Source organism: Anomalospiza imberbis, chromosome 20 (assembly GCF_031753505.1).
Source record: "Anomalospiza imberbis isolate Cuckoo-Finch-1a 21T00152 chromosome 20, ASM3175350v1, whole genome shotgun sequence".
NCBI classification, from domain to species: Eukaryota; Metazoa; Chordata; class Aves; order Passeriformes; family Viduidae; genus Anomalospiza; species Anomalospiza imberbis.
The window spans coordinates 5,422,086-5,440,919 of NC_089700.1; the positions used below are offsets into that span (position 1 = coordinate 5,422,086).

Here is an 18,834-nt window from a genome sequence, read left to right on the forward strand (position 1 = left end):
CAAACCAATTCACAAGGCAGACAAGTGTAGCTACACCAGAGTTTGCTGTAGATAAACCCAAATTAACTCTGAGCTCAGCTATCAATAATCCAGCCCTATCCATGCAAAATGATGATGTTCTGACATCCTCCAAAACAATGTGACTGCTCAAGCCTGGGCAAAATCTTGCTACTCAGTGTGGGTGTTGGTTCCATACCCCAACCAGCACCAGGAGCAAAGGGAAGACCACATTTGCTTTGCTGCGCACCTCTCAGCAGACAAATTTATTTCTGTCTCATTCTCCTAGGAGTGACAATTAGACAAAAAAAGAGGATCCCTAAAGGAAGAGCTGAGGTGCTCTGTGAATCCTCATCCATCAACAGCTCCCACTGGCTGTGTCCTCTGTCAAAAAGCAAATTTCTGAGCTTTGGGAATGTGGACACTGATGGCTGTGAGGATGCTCTCCCATTAGTCATAACTCACAGTGTAAACAGCCTCTAGTAAACACAGATGCACTGGGGACAGAGATTAACCTAGGGATGAGGAACAACTATCATGAGTTGTATCTCTTTAAATCTGGTTCTTGTCAGAGCAGGAAACAGACCTCACCCTTAGCAGCAGCATCCTCAATGGAGCAGTGCCAAAAATCAAGGTTAAAATGGCTAATGGAGAGGCACAATTACAATTAGAGGGTCACTGGGGCATTATTACTAGTCCTTTGCTTATCAAATATGACTGTTGTGGTATCAGAGATGGGGATAAATGTGGGGGATGAGGGCAGGAAAGGGTAAAAACTTCTAAAAACACCTCGATGCTGCAGGAATACACCACCCTCCATGTGCAACTAGGACAGGCCCAGGGCCAAATCCTAGTGAGAAAGTCCCTGCTGAGAACTAAAACAAATTCCCACCCTGCCAGCACAGCACTGCTACAAAAAGCACTGTCACCAGCTCCTTTTAAACTTTTCTGTAGCCCTCTTCCATGCTCAGGGGGGTTTTCCACTGCCACTGTTGTGCCTCCCTGTAGCCAGGTACCTGCCTGGATGCAGCATGGAAGGAGTGCTCTGGTATTTGGAAGTGCAGATATGAAATAGAAGCAGCAGCCCCTGTTCCATGGGGCCATGCTTCAAAGAAAGCCCCTGGCAGTGACAAACCTTTGGGGGCTGAAGGAAGGGAGAGAGAGCTGCACAAAAGGGCAGCTGATTCTCTCCAGAGGACAGAAGTTGGTGTCCTCTGTGCACAAGCTTGCAGGAGTTTAGCTGAAACAAGAGAATCCTGTGCACTGACACCACACTAAGCCAGGCATGATTAGGTTATTATTTAAATCTGCTGTCAGGCAATGCTCATGGGAACACACTTGAGCAAAAGCTAAATGAGCTCAGCTGAAATTAGAGCACTTTATGTGACATTTTGCACTCAGTCATCAGTTTACTGAAAAGTACCAACACCACAGCACAAATCTTCCCCCTCTTCACGGGATTTCTGAGCTCCTCACAGGCATTTCAAATTCACTTACAGTGAAATTAACAGAGACAGCACTAAAAAAACAATATTCTATTATGAGCACTTAGGTGGATGTTCCACTGGCAGAGGACATTTAAGACTTGTTTTGGATAACTGCAAAGGTTCCTGGGAACTTGTTTGCATAAGCACTGAGGTAAAAGAGAGCACACTCCAAATGAAGCTACAAGTTATATGGACTTACATAAGTAGAGTCAATCTGTTTGTATAAATTGCATTTAAGTGCCCCAAATCTCTGCAATTCTCTGCCTCTGTGTTCTGTTCTTCTGAAATGGAGAGGAGGGATGACACAAAATGCTTCATAATACTGAGTTTCTCTATACAGTATCTTCTTCTTCCCCCTTCCAAAGGTCAGGCCACAGCTATTAAAGGATTTGGATGGATAAGTGGTCGTTGTTCCACTAAAGTAAATGCAGTAAAATACTCCATCAAGAGTAAATGACCTGCCTTGCTCTGCCTGCAAGATGAGGGGAGCATCCCACCCTCCCATGACATGCTCACAGCTCAGTGCTGCTCTGCCCATAACCAGGATGTATCCAGGCCACTTGAGGGCCACCACTGAAATTCCAGCAACGTGGAAATGAGGTGGAAAAAGCCCCTCATTGGTTCTGAAGACAGGGAACCACAGGATGAGATACTTGCCTCCACCTTGATGGCACAGCGGCCGATGGCTCGCACGGCCTTGCGCACAAAGTCGACGTCCACCTCGGTGGCGTATTCCTTGAGCTCTGCCAGGACCTGTGGGGACACCACACCAGTGTCAGCCCCTGGGGACACTCAGAGAACAGCCCATCCTCACAGGTGATGCTGCTTGGACACCAGAAGACAAGCAGGATATTCTTTCACAGCTACCACCCACATCCAGCCAAGCTCTGCCATCAGCCTCGCCCTCCGAAGCCCACTGGGCTGGTTAGACCGGTGTCTCATCCAAACTGGTGTGGGTTACACTTGGTGTAGGCTGGACAAAGTCAAAAGGTGGCCTGGTCTTGATTATTTTCAATCCCCTTGAACAAGAGCTGAGGAAAAAATCAGCTCTGCCAAACTTAAAGGTTTCTATTCCTTCCTACACTAAGAAGATATTTGCTGCGTGCAAAGCTCTCGGCAACAACCATTTTTGATCTCTCCTTTTCTGTGCTGAGGTGAACCTTTGGATCCCTGGTGAATCCAAACAGAAGCTGCAGAGGAGATCTGAGGACACTCTGGAACATCTCTACACAGATTAATAACAGCATGAAGATACTTCCCCTTGTAAAACTAAGATTTATTATTTTGTCTCAGTGTTTTTGCTAATGGAAACCGATGAAGGGCTAAACCAAGGATCTACTGGGATCTTACAGACCTTTAACTAAAAAGCTTTGTCTTAAATCACTTAGCTTACAAAAATTATTTCAAGAAAAGACCATATGTAATTTATATTCCCTCAAAAGCTCAATTTATTTCAGTTTCTCATGCCAAACATGACATCAGGGATTTAATCGTGATGTCACAAATAGATGGTGAGGGAGAGGGGAGCAGCACAAAGCCAGACAGTCCTTTGAAAAATCTCTCATCCAAGCAAATTGCTCAGATGAATGACAAGATAAAGAGGCCATGAAGGGCCAGACTGCAGACAGATAAATCTGCAAGGAGGAGACAGGACATCTGTGTTTTGAAGTTTTATTATTTCCTTGGATGATCTACATTGCACAGCACTTGGAGCACCTGCCTTTAGCAGCTGATGCTTCCCAAACACTGCCCAAGGCCTGGGCTGGATCCACCCTGGTGCCTCGGTCCAGGACGGGCACGGGGATGGAGAATCTCTACCAGCAGCACAGGAGGACGTGGCTGGAAGCTGCTCTCAGGTCTCATTCCAGGACATATTCCTGCTAATGCTCATGTTGCTTTATGAATGTCTCCAGAAGCTGGAGAGATTCATTCATTAGTCTGCAGATCTCAGACTGCCCTCCAGACACCATTGCCTTTCATGCAAACAGCCCTTATTACTGGAACATTATAAATTCAAATTGGTTTGGAGCCTACCAAGAGTAAAGAGAAAATTCCGAATATGTTCACATAGAAACTGATTTTTAAAATATTTTCCATGCCCCCAGCACAAAAAGAGCATGAATTACCTTGCTCAGTTCCAAAAACCATCAGGAAAGAGCTGAAAGAGCTGCTTCAAAATGTCACATGAAATGAAATTGTTCTGTGACAATTAGGATAGGACAATAATAGCACTAACCAGAGGCATTAATCATTCTGCATTAGTGTTAGGCCTCATGGCCAGGGGTGCACTTGAGAACACCTCCTCCAAGGAAGGGATCTGCATGAAACCACCATCAAATACAAGAAGAATCTACACTGTAAAGCGAATCTCAATGCAGTTCAGCTTCAGCTTTGTGCTATTTCCACTCTGGAAGCAAGTTAAGCAATAGGAAGATTTTTTTAGCTCTGAAGAGTGCCTGTGCAAGCATTATAAAAATTTTACTAACTTGAAATTCACACTTCAATAATGTTTGGCCTTTCTGATTGCCTCCCTTACAGGCACACCCCTCTCACTTGAAACAAGGCTCTCATTCCAACCTCAGCACTAGCAGTGACTCATTTGACAGGATCCATGAGTTCTCCTCCTGGAATTGTCATCTGTGAAGCAAGATCCACCTCACAGTCACGATGCATCCATGCCACGCTATTAACATTTAAATTCTGGGGGAAACTCCAGCACCTCCCATTAAAGGGCTGCACAGAGCACTCCACCAGGAACAGTGATGCCTAAAAGTGATGCTAGCTCTGGGAGTAGCTGCAAACACCCTCACACAAAGAGCAGGGGAGGGTTTTCCCCTCCCAGAGCACGGCAGGAGTGCCCCAGCTGACCTGGGCAATGTTTGCTTGGGAGGCCAGGCGGATCATGATGTCCAGTTTCTCCAGTTTGACATAGATGGGGTCGTTGTACTTCACAAAGAACACTTTGATCTCCTGCTTCAGGATTTCAGGCCTGCAGGGAACACAATGCTGTCACTCAAAAGTGGTAAAAAACCCAAACTATTGTAATAACAGGCATGTTTTCTTTAGAAATCTCCCCAAATATCCACTGAGAAACAGAATGATGTCATTTTGCCCTGGGTGACCAGGGAGGTCATGCACTCCCCATCCCTGGAAGTGTTCAAGAGCAGGCTGGACAGGGCTCTCAGTAATTTGGAGGTTGAAACCTGCAGAGGAAGTTGGAACTGGATGATCTTTAATGTCCCTTTCAACCCAAACCATTCTCTGACTCTGATTTTATGTCTAGGATGTGCAAACACCAATTTGAAGAGAGAAGTCAGGTCAAGAAGATTATTTAGATACAAAAATGCATAATTCAAGTCTTTCTATGGCCACATCTCTGCTTCCTCTATTTGAGCTGCTGAACCAACCATGACAGGCAGTTAACATTTTCAGTGAAAGAATAACATCCTTATCTCAATGCAAAACCTAGAAATTCATTTCCACTGTCACCTGCAAGATGCCAGTGCACAGTGACTCTGCCCTAAAATATAATCACAAAGTGCTATCCAAGCTTTCTCACCTTTCCAGCAAGGATCAGCAGCAATAAAACATGAACATGGGAGCAAAGTGTACGCCACAACCCACTGTACACCAGGATGTCACCAGCCTGGTGGCTTTGTGCTGAACAGAGCAACACAGGCACAGTGAGATCCTGCAGGTCACTATGAACTGTTCCTGTTTGCTATTTTGATTTATAGAGAGCAATTCTGACTACTCATAAAGAGAAGGGGAAGAGAGGCAGGTAAAGAAATACTGCATGAAACTGGTATCACAAGTATGCTGTAAAGGAAATCAGATCAGGCTACCAGAGTCATAAGACTATTTAACCTAGCTCTCAAGGGATCTGAGCCTGGATTAAAAGCAATTCTGTGCATGTGGCAATATCTGGAGATCTGACATAACCAGATGGCCTTTGACAACACAGGAATTAAACCCCCTGAGCCTTTACCTCTTCTGCACAATCAAGTTGATGTTCCTCAGGGCCACATACTGCACTTCAGGCTCTCCAGACAGCAAGGTCACCAGAGGAGGGGCAAGTTTCTTCAGCAGCATGTTGTAATAATCAGAGTCCTTGGGAAGGAGCTCCAGGAACTTCATCAGGACCTTCACTGCTGACAGCACCACTGCTGAGTTGGCGTGAGACAGCCGGGGGGTCACTCGCTCACAAATGCTGGGGACAGAGGCACAAGAAAGGCTTCAAATGGATTTCAGGGTGCCAAATACTTCAAATCTAAATTTAGGAGATGGCACATAGCTTCTCAGACACTGCTTGGATTTGGTTTTGTTCACAACGAATGGGCAAAGTACTGTTTTCCTGAACGCAGCAGGAAACAAACAGGGACTTCTCTCTCAGCTTCAAGTTTCTCTCCTGCCGCAGTCAGCTTAGGAACAATTCCACACTTCCTGCTTTTTCCTGGTGGTATTTTCTATTTGTGTGATCTTGTCTGTCACTTACAAACATAACTTTAACAAAAACAGCTACTGGAAAAACACTTTAGCCTCCATATAGCCATTCAGAAGCGATACACGCTTCTGGCTTGCTGTCATTTCAACAGAAAAAGATTTCTCTTCCTCTGAATACACAAGAAAAGAGTGACCTAAATATCCTCCTAAATCCCACTTGCCATAATGGATCCTGTAATCAAACAGCATCCTAAACAGCCCATCCCAAAAAGAAAGGAAGTTTGGGTTCATATGGTCTCTCTTACAGCATCTGTCGAGTTTCTTCCCACTCCCTCCTGCATATTGCTAACCCAGAACAATCTTATTCCCATCTGTGCCTCCTGAAGTTTCCTTCCCTGCAAGATTTGCTTTCAGCCATGCTGGAAGGGAAGCAGCACAGCTCAGTGAAGAGCAGAGAAATCCAAGTCAGGGTTGGGGCACCCCCAGCTGCCTCTACCCAAGGTCACCTGCATGCCCCAGCTGCTTCCTCTCTCTGTGCCTCAGTTTCCCCATGCACAGGGGAGTGACACTTTGCTGGAAAGGAGGGTGGCTTTCCCAGTGCTGTCTGACTCCAGGAAATAAACTCCACGCAAAGGAGCAAAAGGATAAATCACTCTTCAGAGGAATTGCAGCTGAGGAACTGGGACATGTTCACAGGTGCTCAGAGCAGTGGTCCCTCTGACAGAGCTGGGATAACACCAGGCTCACACCCTGAAGATCTCTGCAGGTTTCTAGCACTCATTAAGAGCTGTTTCTGGCACAGAAACAGAACACAAGGGAAAAAAAAATAAACCAGCAAGACTACTGGGAGGCTTCTTAGAGACAGTGCATCAAAAAAAGAGTCAATGAAGAAACGCATCAAATTCCAACTGGCCTGGCCAGGATTTTCCATGTGGGCTTGTGATCCTTCCTCCCCCTCCATCCCCACATCAGCTGCATTAAATACATCATCTCAGAGTCTCCCTGTTCCAAGTTACTTTTCTGGCTGAATCCTTGTTTTCTTGGGAACACAATCTGGCTTTTTGTGATTCTGGAGACAGATGAGGAAGACGCTTGAAGTGCACAAACTAACAGCCCACTACCCAAACCCTAAAGTCCTTCTATTTAGGGTTTAGTCATTGCAGTTAAAGGTAAAAGCACAAAGGTGAATTTGGAACAATAAGAAAGTTAATTTCTTACCTTTATTTTCACTTCTGTCATATCACAGACTAGATTTCAGTTGGAAAATATTCCAGCCTCAGACCTGCAGTACTTTGGAAACCCACAAACCTATAAAGGCTGCTCTCAAAGCAGCAAAACCAAATAGGAAAGTTCTGCTTTAAACCAGAAAATCCTCCAAACAGTGCTTCCACTGTTACAGGTTTGGTCTTGGGCTGATCCCTTCTTAGTAGTGCCAGTCCCCACAAGAACCAGCCTTTTAAATAGAAAAGAAAGTTTAAAAAAAGATAAACAGAGAAAATGGTTCTGCAGAGGGAAGGGGCAGGTTTCCAGCTACCAAAAGTAGCTTTGCTTTTAAATCTAGTTTATCAAGTCTTATTTGTGCTGCCACAGTGCCCTGCTATCAGAAGTCCTTTCAGAGCTCTACTACCCCCAGCAGCCCCCAAGTGCCACCGCACCTCTGAGCTTCCCGGTCATCCTTGGGGTTGTAGTTGGACAGACAGTCCAGGATGAAGATCTGCCCCCACTCTGTGCACTCATTTAAAGCTGTCAGCAGCTTGTTGATGTTCTGGGGGTTCAGATCCAGCAGGTTGCTGTTGGGGTGGGACTCACTGATCTCCGACAGGGCGGCCACGGCGTTCGCTACCACCTGGGGGAAGAAGAGTTCCTTGTTAGCAGAGCATGAGGGGCTGGGCAGGGATTGATCCAGGGCTGGGGACACACAGGGGGCAAACTGGAGCCCTATCAGCTGCCACAGCAGTTATCTGAGCCTTCTGGGATGCAGCACAACCTCAAAACCAACCTGCAGAGCCCAAAGCTTCACTGTGAGGAACGGGGACATCACAAGAGACTTTGCTGTGGAAGGAGCTGGAGATGGCACCCACAGGGAACACCACCACCCTGCCTCCCTGCAGGCTCCACATCCTCCCCCAGTTCCAGGGGATGCTCAGCTTTACAGTCAGGGTGCCCAAACCTCCAGCTGCCCTATTTATTCAGGAATGTGTGCCTCTTGCCCAATTTCCCCATGGCACATGGCTTAACAGTGATCCAGAAATGAGCTGGCAGGTGCCTGGCAGCCTCCAGCTCTGCAGCAGCACTGGCAGGTCACACAGTTGGAGAGCAAACAAACAATTTCTCTAAAATGGGCAGCTCCTGCTAAATTTTTAATAACCCATATTTCAATTTCAGTCTCTAGAATATCCTTTGGCTTTATGGAGCCGTGGTAAAGCAAGCACTCCAGCACAACTCATGCCTGAAAATATTCCTGCTGCATTTAGGATTATAAAAGGTCTTCTCTTTCATAAGCATAGATGAAAAGAAGCACAGAGAGGAGGTCCAGGGTCCAGATTGACACAAACAGAAGTGGGAGTGCAGCATAAATTTCTAATTCTAAATTCCATACTCAAATTCAATAGTTATTCCAACAGACTCAATGGGAAGATTTTTTTAAATTGAAGAGTCACAGAATATAGAGATAAAATAGAAAATTTGCAGATGAGACTTAAGTCTTATTTGTTTAACTAACAGGAAAAGGGATTTAAGCTGAGTTTGACACAAAAAATTGAAATCCCCTACAAAAAGGTATTTTCAGGACATTTTACAATATACATCATGTCCAGCCCAACTCCCAATAAATACCTGCTCAAATGGAGATTTATAGTGTTATTTTCTATGAGATTAAGGTGAAGAAACATCTTATCTAAAATCATCTGATTGTCTGGATGGCTAAAGATGCTTTTGATGCAGTACAATGAAAACAAGAACAGCACAACCAGAACTTCCCCTGCCTTGTTCCCATCCCTGCTTGTCATTAAACCAATGTATTCCAAAGTCATTGCACAGGCACAGTAATGTTGATTGTTCTGCATTTCACACCTAGAGGTCAGAGATAGGATTTTGATCCAAGATTTTATGAATTTCATTAGATGAATGAGCCTTCTGTCACCAAAATCATTAGCAATCAGCGCTGCTGTCTTCTTGTACTGTTTTAATGAGGAACTTATTAAGATAGGCTGCTTATCCTTCTCATTATTTAATTTGCCTAATTCTTGAATGGTTAATGTGACACAGCATAAAACTGAAGTCAAAGATTTTTAATATAATTGTATTTTTGAAGTTACCAGTGAAGACAAATCACAAAAGCTACTGAAAAGTTCAAAATCCTTATGAAAAAGTACTTATAAAAAGACAGTACTTTGGGGAAAAAATTTTGAATTGACAAAAAAATTTACATAGCCAAAGCATCAGAGAAAGAGACCTGTCAGTCATACAGAGGGACAGGAGCAATGGCAACTGCACTCACACTGCCAGGCACTTTGTTGCAGTAATTGATAAATGAGTAACTAACAGAGATTTTTAGAATAAAGCTGAGATTGCGGAAGAACTCCAAAATCACTGAATCCAACCAGTAACCCAATACTGCCAAGCCCACCACTGAATCACATCCCCAGGTGCCATATTCGGATGTTTTTGGCCAATTCCAGGATATCTTAAACCCTGTGCTTACATTTCCTTCCTTGCAGGGTCCATGGAGTCTACCCCTGTGCTTGCCATGGGGAAAAGGTGCACAGAAATTCTACTCCCATGGCTGGAGAGCAGCAGCTCCAACCCAGAGACCAAACTGTGAATGAGCTTTTGCTCTCAGGATCTTTTGGGTCTGTGTCAGCAAAAATGCAAGTGTCCAGTTCAAAGCTGAGGATGGGACAGCATGTGGCAATCCACTCGTAATTCCATTCAAAGCTTCATTCATAATTCATTCAGAGCTTCTGCCACTTCCTCATTTCACATGAGGAAGTGGCAGAAGGCCAGAGGGGCTTAGGAACATGGGCTGTGGTCTCCTTGAGTGTTAGAAAAAGGACTGGGAGGGGTTGTGAAACATCTGGTGGCAGCTCAGTCCTGCCAGAGGAGCTGGAATCTACAATCTACAGTCCACAATTAAAGCTGGTCCTCACCTCCCACCTCAGCACCAGTGACAAGGAGATAACTGAAGCTAAAGGGGAAAAGGGAAAGGGTGGGGGATAAATTCAAACTTTAAACAATATTTATTAAAAAAAGGACTTGCTGGCGATTTGCACTGAACATATTGATGTGTTATGGTGTTGTGCTATGCCAACAAAAACAATCAGCATCTTCAAGGCTTTTCACACAGTCCCAGCACAGCTGAAAGGCAAACAGCTCTCAGGAAACAGTCCAACACAAACACTGGCTGGAGCACACAGCCTCACCTCTTCCCTGGCACTGCCACTGCCTCAGGCAGCCACAGGAACACGGAGCAGCACGAGCCAGCACTGCACAATTCCAGCACTCAGCTCCTGCTCTGCCAACTGCTCCCACCAACTGAGAGGTCAGGTCAAGGACTGAGGCATCCCCCACTAAGAGTTCTCACTCAGGTATGGCAAAAACTCCATAAAGATCCACTCGACACCAATTCTGGTTTTACATCACCTGCTAATCCACTTGGCACTCATGGAAGTGCCGCTGGAATTATTTAGAAAGATGGCTTTTGGCAAAAAAAAAAAAAAATTAAAAAATCTGCAACATCAAAGCTGAACCTTAAGTAGTCAGCTCGGTTAACACTTCTTCCTTAACACAGCAGCACAACATCATGAAGTCCAGCTACATTAAACAGCAAGAACAAAGTTATAAGTCACAAGAACTTTGATAAGTTACAAGAAGTTATTTTCTCTTTAAAATAAAAGATGATAGAATTGCTGGAGGACATAAAAGTAAGCTAAAGGTTTACAAATGGTATAGGACCAAGGAACTAGACAAGCTTCAGAGGCTGATGGAAAAAAAACCTAAGTTTCTTTAGCAAACAAAGTGTTCTCTGCTTTTCAAAACAAGCCCCATGTTTATTTTGATGAGAAACCAACCAGTTGTATACTTTATCCCACAGACTGGAAGAAGCAGACTTAAAGTACATAAAACTAACAGCTGGTGTAGTCTTGAACTCTCAAAAATAATGAAAAAATGTAAATCAACCCAGTAGCCACAGATATGTAAGCCTAAACAGCCAATGAACAGGAAAAGCTTTTAAAATTCCAAGTGAACTCCACTGCAAAATGCCTCATTTGACTCACAATTAAGAATACCAACTTTAAGCTAAGAGCTACCAAATTATGATCTGCCTAAACATCCCCCAGAAAATAAAAATGCAGAGCAGATTGAAGAATTAATAATAATTACTAACAATAACAGGTCCCTGGCTTGCTGATGTAAATCAGTTTACCCTGGGTACACGATGACATTATTCAAAGGCAGCCACAGCAACATCCCTTTGGAGCACGGATGAGCCGAATGACAATAAACCTCTTTTGGCTGGAGGAATTTTGACAAATTTGGAAGAATTTACTGGAGGAAATTTATTGAAATTTATTGACAAATTTGAAAGAATTTATTGGAATTTCCCAATAAATTAAGACTCTCGGAGAAGCATGACTGGGATGAGGATAATCAAAATCTCCCAGGCTCTTATTTAAAAAAAATATAACAAAAAACAACAAGCCCAAACCTCTACACTTAGAGCTACATCACAGCTTTAAGAAGAACCCAACAGTTTTAAATCCACCTCCAGACAAACTCCCTCTGCAGCCAGGCAGAGCAGACCCGACCTCGCGGGAAGCGGCAGAGGTAGGAGCGCTGTGATTTCCAAGTGATTCCTTCTGGCAGCTCAAACCTCCAGCTCGGATCAAATGGTATCAAACAGCACCAGGGAGGGAAGGGGGTGGGTGAAAACCTGCGTGTCTGCCTGGCAGCCCACATGGAAAAGCTTTGCAGGGGCTGGGGGGGACAGGAGGGAAGCTTGGCACAACCAGAACGCCAACCAGTCAAAGCAATCTGATTATTTCCCTAGCATCCCAAACTAATTGGAAATCAAACCAAGTGTGTAATGGAGTTAATGAAATACAACATTCTGCTGCTTGAAACAGGAACCTCTGGCTCGCCACGCCGCTAAAGTGAAGCGAAAATGAAGAAAAGGAGGATAAATGAAGGGGCTCGGAGAAGGTGCTGAGGGAAGGCAGCATTCCCTCCACAGCTGGAGGCTCCTGCCCTCTAGAGAGCCAGGCTCCAGGAGGTGATTCTGAGAATGGAGCAGTGCTGACATTTCACAGAGCACTCTGGGCTTGCAGGGTACATCCGTGTCATTAAGCAGAGACTCCCAGGTGGGAGATTCAGAGCACCCATGGATGGCTGTTTCACAGGGCCACTCATTTTTACGACCACGCTGTGTGCCCAGAAGGTCCCTACCAGGTGCTTTCCAGAGAACACAACCCCTCATCCTGTTCACATCGTAACTTTTATCTCCAAGCCCTCCTTACTTTGCTTCCCTAGAAACAGCCCAGGAATCATTAATAATTCTTACTTTACAAAAGTAATTCTTCCCTGTGAGGGTGGTGAGGCCCTGGCTCAGGTTGCCCAGAGAAGCTGTGGCTGCCCCATCCCTGGAAGTGTTGAACGGGGCTTGGATAGTGGAAGGTGCCCCTGATCATGGCAGGGGATGGAACAAATTGAGCATTAAGGTCCCTCCCAACTCAAACCCTTCTGTGTTTCAATGATTCTACAAAATGGCTCAACCATGCACGTGAGAGAGCCCTCATGAGCCTCTCAAACTGCCAAAGCTTGTTTGTATGTATAGATATAAATTAAATCTCTGGGAGACTCACACATTCCTAGTTCCTGATCACATCCCAAAAACTGCCTGGGTAGGGAAGACCTCCTGGCTTGCTTTTTGCAAGTAGGCTGAATTTTTATGGAGGTGGCAATAGAAGGGAAGTGTTATACTTCCCACAGTGTGCTTGCCTTAACTGGGTTTTGCACTTCCCTGCAGAAAAATGGCACTTTGTGGCAGACTGGAACATCGCTCCTGCTCTCATATCCTTGCAAAAATCAGGATGTGTGAGCTGTAAGGCAGGAAAACAAGCTTCCCCCAGCTGTTGAAACTCCTGTGGTAGGTGGGCAAGAAGCTGTTCAGGGATGGCTCCATCACAAGGGGCTTCTCCTTGGCACAGATGAGCCCTCAGTGCAGGAAATTAAACTCCATAGGAAGACACAGAGGGTCTGCAACTCCCTGCTCTCCTTCCAAAAATCACTGTGGTGTGATCCCAGTCTGGATCAGGCACCTACCAGACACATCAGAAAGGTTTTGCTTTATTTTTTGCGATTTTCCTTGCACAGGTTCTCACTGGCACCATCCAGTGGTGCATGGGCTGTCTCTAATCTGAGCTGGGAAAAAAGGGACCAGCTAAGCACCAAATTCCTTACAGAGCCCTAAAAAGGGGGGTGCAGAGTTACAAAACATCATGACCACAACATTATCTGACAAATGGTACTTGTCAATAGCTAGAAGTGTCTGTTCCAATGGAAAATAACATGTAGACACATGTCAACAAAATTCCCAGCACACTGATTGATGCTAGAGATCCTGGAATGATGTGTTCAGCAAGACTAATGCTTTGGAAATTAAGCACATACTGGTGGCTGTAATTGGAAGGAGACAAGTCTCTGATGGATGAATTTGTCAATTAAGCTTTATAAATGAGGGATCTGGGAAGACAAACTCTGGAGCCATGGAAATTCACTAATTATCAAACTCCTCACCTCTCTGCCAGTACTGAAAACACAGGGAAAAAAGCACAGCTTCGAGGGAAGATGCTCAAGAGCTGTATCCTTCATACCAAAAACCAACCAAACAAAAACCCAAGTCCCACATGCATGCTTGAAATTCCCTCAGACCTCTTTAGGATGAAAATACCCGCTCAGTGAGTAAGACTCCCTTGCAGGAGCTGTTGTAGGAGCTCATTCCAAAGCCAAAGTGGTTTCACCAGCAGAACAAGGGGGTCAGAGTGGGAAACCAGAAGCTGTGCCACCAGTCACAGGTGGCAGCTCTCCCTTTCTCCCTACTTTAAGTCTTTGCTGTGCCTGCTGCCACACACACAGCTGGTTTCTGCACTGCCAGGCAATCCCCCACATTTCCTCTCTCCAGCATCCCACCACACATGAACACAGCCACTGTTCAGACAGGCTCCTCCACAGCTTCTCCCCATCTTGTTGCTGCTTTTGGCTGCATAGTTTACCAAAAGTGCTGCTCTTCCTCCTGGGCAGCTTCATGTAAACAGCACAAGCATCCCTTAGAGAGCTCCAAAGTGCCACCACCACTCTTCCAACAGCCCCAAGCAACATTCTCCTTCACTGCAACACATCCATCACTGGGTAAAAGAAATTCCACCCACAAATGCCATCAAGTGCCTCCAAGAAGGAAATATTGTCTCTACTTGCAGCACAAACATTATTAAAAAACCCCAAACCACACACAGGACCAATTCAGACATGGCTGGAGGACTTCAAGACCCAGCCTGCATCTGCAGTAGTTGGCTTGAAAAGAAGAGGGATATTTTTTTGCCCACAGGACAGAAAGGATATCCTGGAGCAGCCCCAGACTGATGAGATGCTGCAGAGCCCACAGCTCCCAGCAATATTCAGCTCCATACTGGGATGTGGATTTTCCAAGTCCTTACAACCTTCATGAGCAGGAATCATGAATTCATCCAGCAGTGACAGCTCACTCCTCCCACCAGAAAAAACCACCAGCTGCAGAGGGAAAACACAGGGCTGGGAGAGTCCCCATGAGGAACAAGTGACCTCCTGTGCCCAGGGAGAAGGTGGTGTTCCACTACCTGTTGGATAAAACAATTCCCACATCCCTGACTGCCTCCCACAAAGTCCTTTTGGGACTCAGGGGATCACCAGTTTCTCACCAAGGGGTTCTTTTCTCAGCTTTACTGCACAGAGAGGGATAAAATTCCTGCAGAGGACAGGCCCGGGAGGCAAAAGCTCCTTTTGTTTCTGAACAGGATCATTCCTCAGGACATCATCTCAGAGACATTCTGCTTGCTAGCTAGTAGGAAAAAAAAAAGGAAGATCATCTTCCTCCATAGGGTCATCCAGGAAGCTCCCACACATACACTGAAGTTCTGGCAGAGAAGGAACCCACATCCCTTGCAGGCACGGCAGGAGAACACTCTGATTTATCTCTACAGGTTTTTAGTCTCATCTGTGAGCTGTGGAAACTCAATACTGCTGGAGGGAATTCGGATTAGATCAAGCTGGACCTCACCACCTCCAGCTGTCAGATCTTAGATTCCCTTCTCAGTGTGGTTAATGCAAAAGGCAAAAAAATTCCAAGCTACAAGAGAGTTTAATTATACTCCACACACTTGGTGCATTTACTAATCAGTTATGTGATCTCAGGTTACTCTGTGCTGAGTCACAACAGGGTTTCTCCCAATAAATAGTGATGTAGAGGGTATAAAACACAGCACAAAAAGTCTGTATAGTCTATGAAAACACAGGAGCAGAACAGCCACACCTGAAAAACCTTGGATCCAGCATGGGGAAGGAGAAATGCTATAGGAAGGAATTAAATACTGAACAGGAAAAACCTAGAAAATAACAGGGAGAAGGTGACATCAGTTAAGTTAAGCCATGTAGACAACAGAGATTGGCAGGGAATCTATTCCATGGGTTAAAAGTTACCTTAGAAGGTCAAGAATTGAAAATATTTGGAGAGAAAGGTTGTTCCATTCAAATATTTAAAAGACAAGAAAGGTTTTAGAGGGATTTCCTCTCATGTTTTTCTACTAATATTTACATTCCTGAAGAAAACTAAGTGCAGGGATAAAAACCAGGAGGGAAGTAGTTACAAAATAAAGTGTCTAAAGATAGCTTAGGTTCTGCTTTCAGCTGCTGCCATCTCGTGGTCTGCTCTCCCTCTCCAGAGCTCAGCTCTTCCAATGCTCCAAGGAGGAGCAGTCATTGCATGGGATTCACAAAGGCCAGAACAAGACAGCAGCAGGAAAAAAAAAAAATAACAAAAGCAGGCTTTTCCATTACTTCAGAGAAGCTCTGGCCACCAGTAGGTGTGAAACACTCCCACCTCTCTCCCCTCACAGTTACCTATTGCTGGTGTGAACAGTGTTCTGCAGTAATGCAGTGCACAGAAATCTCATTTTGCAACCATATTTTTGTTAGAACATGAGGATTACAGGAGAAGAGGCTTCTGAGTTGCATTTCACCCAGGTTACTAGCAAGAGAAGTGCTGAGAGCTGAGCAAGTGCAGAAGCCCAAGGCAGCCAGGCCCCAGCTTTATATTCCTCCAGTCCTGCTTCTGCTGAGCTTCATGTGCAGAAATGCAGGGTGAAAAAAGAAGGAATTGCCTTAAGATAGCTCTGGGAAGAAATGAGGGCTCCCTCGCTATGGAAGGATCCTCTTCAGCAGGATCCCAACTGACAAAGTGCAGCCACAGGCACTCCAGACCCATCTGTAAAATGAGATTAAAGATTTCTTCACAATCAAGCTTCTGCAGGGCAACTGAACCGTGCCCTTGTAAGGGGTTTTGGGCCATGGGCTGCACAACACAACTCAGATAACTCTGCTGTCATGCCAAAAGCCACCAGCCCACCTCACCAGATGCATCCCTACCAATATATCTGCAATCAGAAGTTTGAATTAATTCACCCAGGGGATGCACCTGCACAAAAGATCTCTTCATGTGAACTAAGGCCATGTCCTGACAACAAAACACCCAGATAAAGGGGAAAGAACCTTGGCAGCACCTCAACAGGACTTCAATGCCCTGAATATCCCCTGGTTTATTAACACAGAGTAGTGCCATTAATCCAAAAATATAAGGGAAAAAAAAGAACAACCCCAACATGTTTCTGATAAGGTCACCTCCAACTTAGACATCCTTATGAAGGTGATCTGAGCTCAGAGAAATATGCACCCTGATCCCTGCACAATTATGAAGCAATTAGTGAGCCACAGATGGAGATGTTCCTCTACCAACACTCAGCTAAAATGCTTAGAGCTTGCTCATGTGCTAGAGGCAACCAATTACAAAGCCACAATAAAACCCTTCTTGAAGACTATTTTTCAGCTGCAGCCTTTTTTAGCTCCCGCTCAAAATCCTCATTTCTCAGAAGAGAGAACAAATGTGGATTTCCCATCTCAAAAATTCTGCTTCATTAAGTATCTAATGTTGCCCATTTCCACAAGCCATCAAAAGAGGAGAAACATTTATAATACAAATATGCATGAGCTTGGCTAACAGGTTGCAATGATTGAGATGCACCATTTACAGAGGACTAGGCCATCAGAATAGATCCATCTGCACCATTCCTTCCAGCAATTTTTTTTTTTGATAGCCAATACTGATACACACATTTTACTTAAAAAGACCTTCCAGGCAGGACTGCATTCCAAGGAAAAATACCTTAATAAATATCAACTTGCACACAAATATAACTTATTTGGCAAACACAATTCAAGGTCATCAGGAAGTTTCACATGGAGAAAGCAGCAGTGAGGTGGATAGTTTGACCAGGAAGATGAACCTGAATTAGGGGTGGATAATACCTGTACTTTTGAGGGAACCACTGTGCCACAAAGGAAGGAATTTCAAAGAGGATCAACTTAAGTAAAAGGTTAGTTGATCTAACTACTAAAATTTCTTTCTTTCTTCTAAAATTTCTTTTCCTTTTCTACTAAAATTGTAACCAGATTAAATATTGTATTAAATCAGCAGCTCTAAGAGCATCAAGCCTTTGATAAAATCTCTCCCCATGCACCCTTAAAAAGCAGCAGTATTATGCCCTATCTACAGTAAAACCTGGGAAACCAGTACATAGAACACCAGCTACAGAATCCTCTCAAACCCTGCAGATCTGAAAACACACCCCAGACCTCTCCTTCATCACCACCACTCCTCCAAACTGCATTTTCCAGCCCTGAATTCTCAGTTTTGGAAAGAGCAGTGAATACAACATGAGGCAGGTATTGAGACCTGCACAGCTTCAGGAGAGCTGTCCCAGCCCACCCTCATTACCCCCCAGGAGCCCATGAATCTTCCTGATGCTTTATTAAGAAGCCATGTGCTACTTTTGGAGGTTTATTTAGCAAATGGAACACACACTGCCCTTTGGTATTTTTCTTCTCATCATTCATTTAAGTTTATATTAAGTTAATTCACTTTTAAAATACATAGCTGTGCTCTCCTGTCAGCCAATGGTTCATTTACCAAACCACTGAGTTCCACAGAGATCAGCAAGCACAAAGGGCAAGCAAAACCTTGTTATTTCTCCTGAAGCACCACATCTTTTCAGCCAGAGCTCTTCACCTCATATCCATGTGGCTGTAATCAGAACAAAATCAGAGTTGGAACCAAGGCTGGGAGAAGAGGAGGGTCTGTCCCTGACCTCCACTGCTGCCTGGGAGCTGCTGAACAGCAGGGCAGAGCACTGAAGTGGAACTAAAGAAGCCCAAGCAAGTCCCTTCAGAGGCTGCAAGGCACACCCTCCACACTGAATTGGAACAGCAGGTGTTTCTCTACCAGCATCAGAGTTGCCTAGACAAAGAAAGCACCTTCAAGTAGTCATCAATATTCAAAGAGAAGCCTGGCATAAGAAAAAAAAAAAAAAAAACAACGGAGGCAGATAAAAAGAACAACTTGTAAAAGAGCTGGATATCAGAGAAAAGAGGTGTCTGTATCTCCTGAGAGACACCACCACTCAGACTGCTGCCTGTGACAGTCAGACACCTCGAGTTTTACTGTCTCTACAAAGTCTTACAAAGAGCAATCAGCAGCCTTCACTCTCCTGCTGAAGGGGATGGCACCTTATCACCTGCTCTTGGTTTATCTCAGGTGCCCAAGGAC

General features: G+C 44.8%; 1 protein-coding gene across 2 annotated transcripts in view; it reads right to left on the reverse strand.

Annotated features, from left to right (window-relative positions):
- The window catches only part of AP2B1 (adaptor related protein complex 2 subunit beta 1), a 75,006-nt gene that overhangs the window by 45,257 nt on the left and 10,915 nt on the right, over positions 1 to 18,834 (reverse strand). For both annotated transcript variants that reach the window (XM_068210316.1, XM_068210315.1), the window contains exons 6-9: positions 7,583 to 7,773; positions 5,473 to 5,694; positions 4,353 to 4,473; positions 2,142 to 2,237 (exon numbers count right to left, since the gene is read on the reverse strand). In XM_068210316.1, the coding sequence (XP_068066417.1) occupies positions 2,142 to 2,237; positions 4,353 to 4,473; positions 5,473 to 5,694; positions 7,583 to 7,773 (630 nt within the window). The remainder of the gene's footprint in view (positions 1 to 2,141; positions 2,238 to 4,352; positions 4,474 to 5,472; positions 5,695 to 7,582; positions 7,774 to 18,834) is intronic.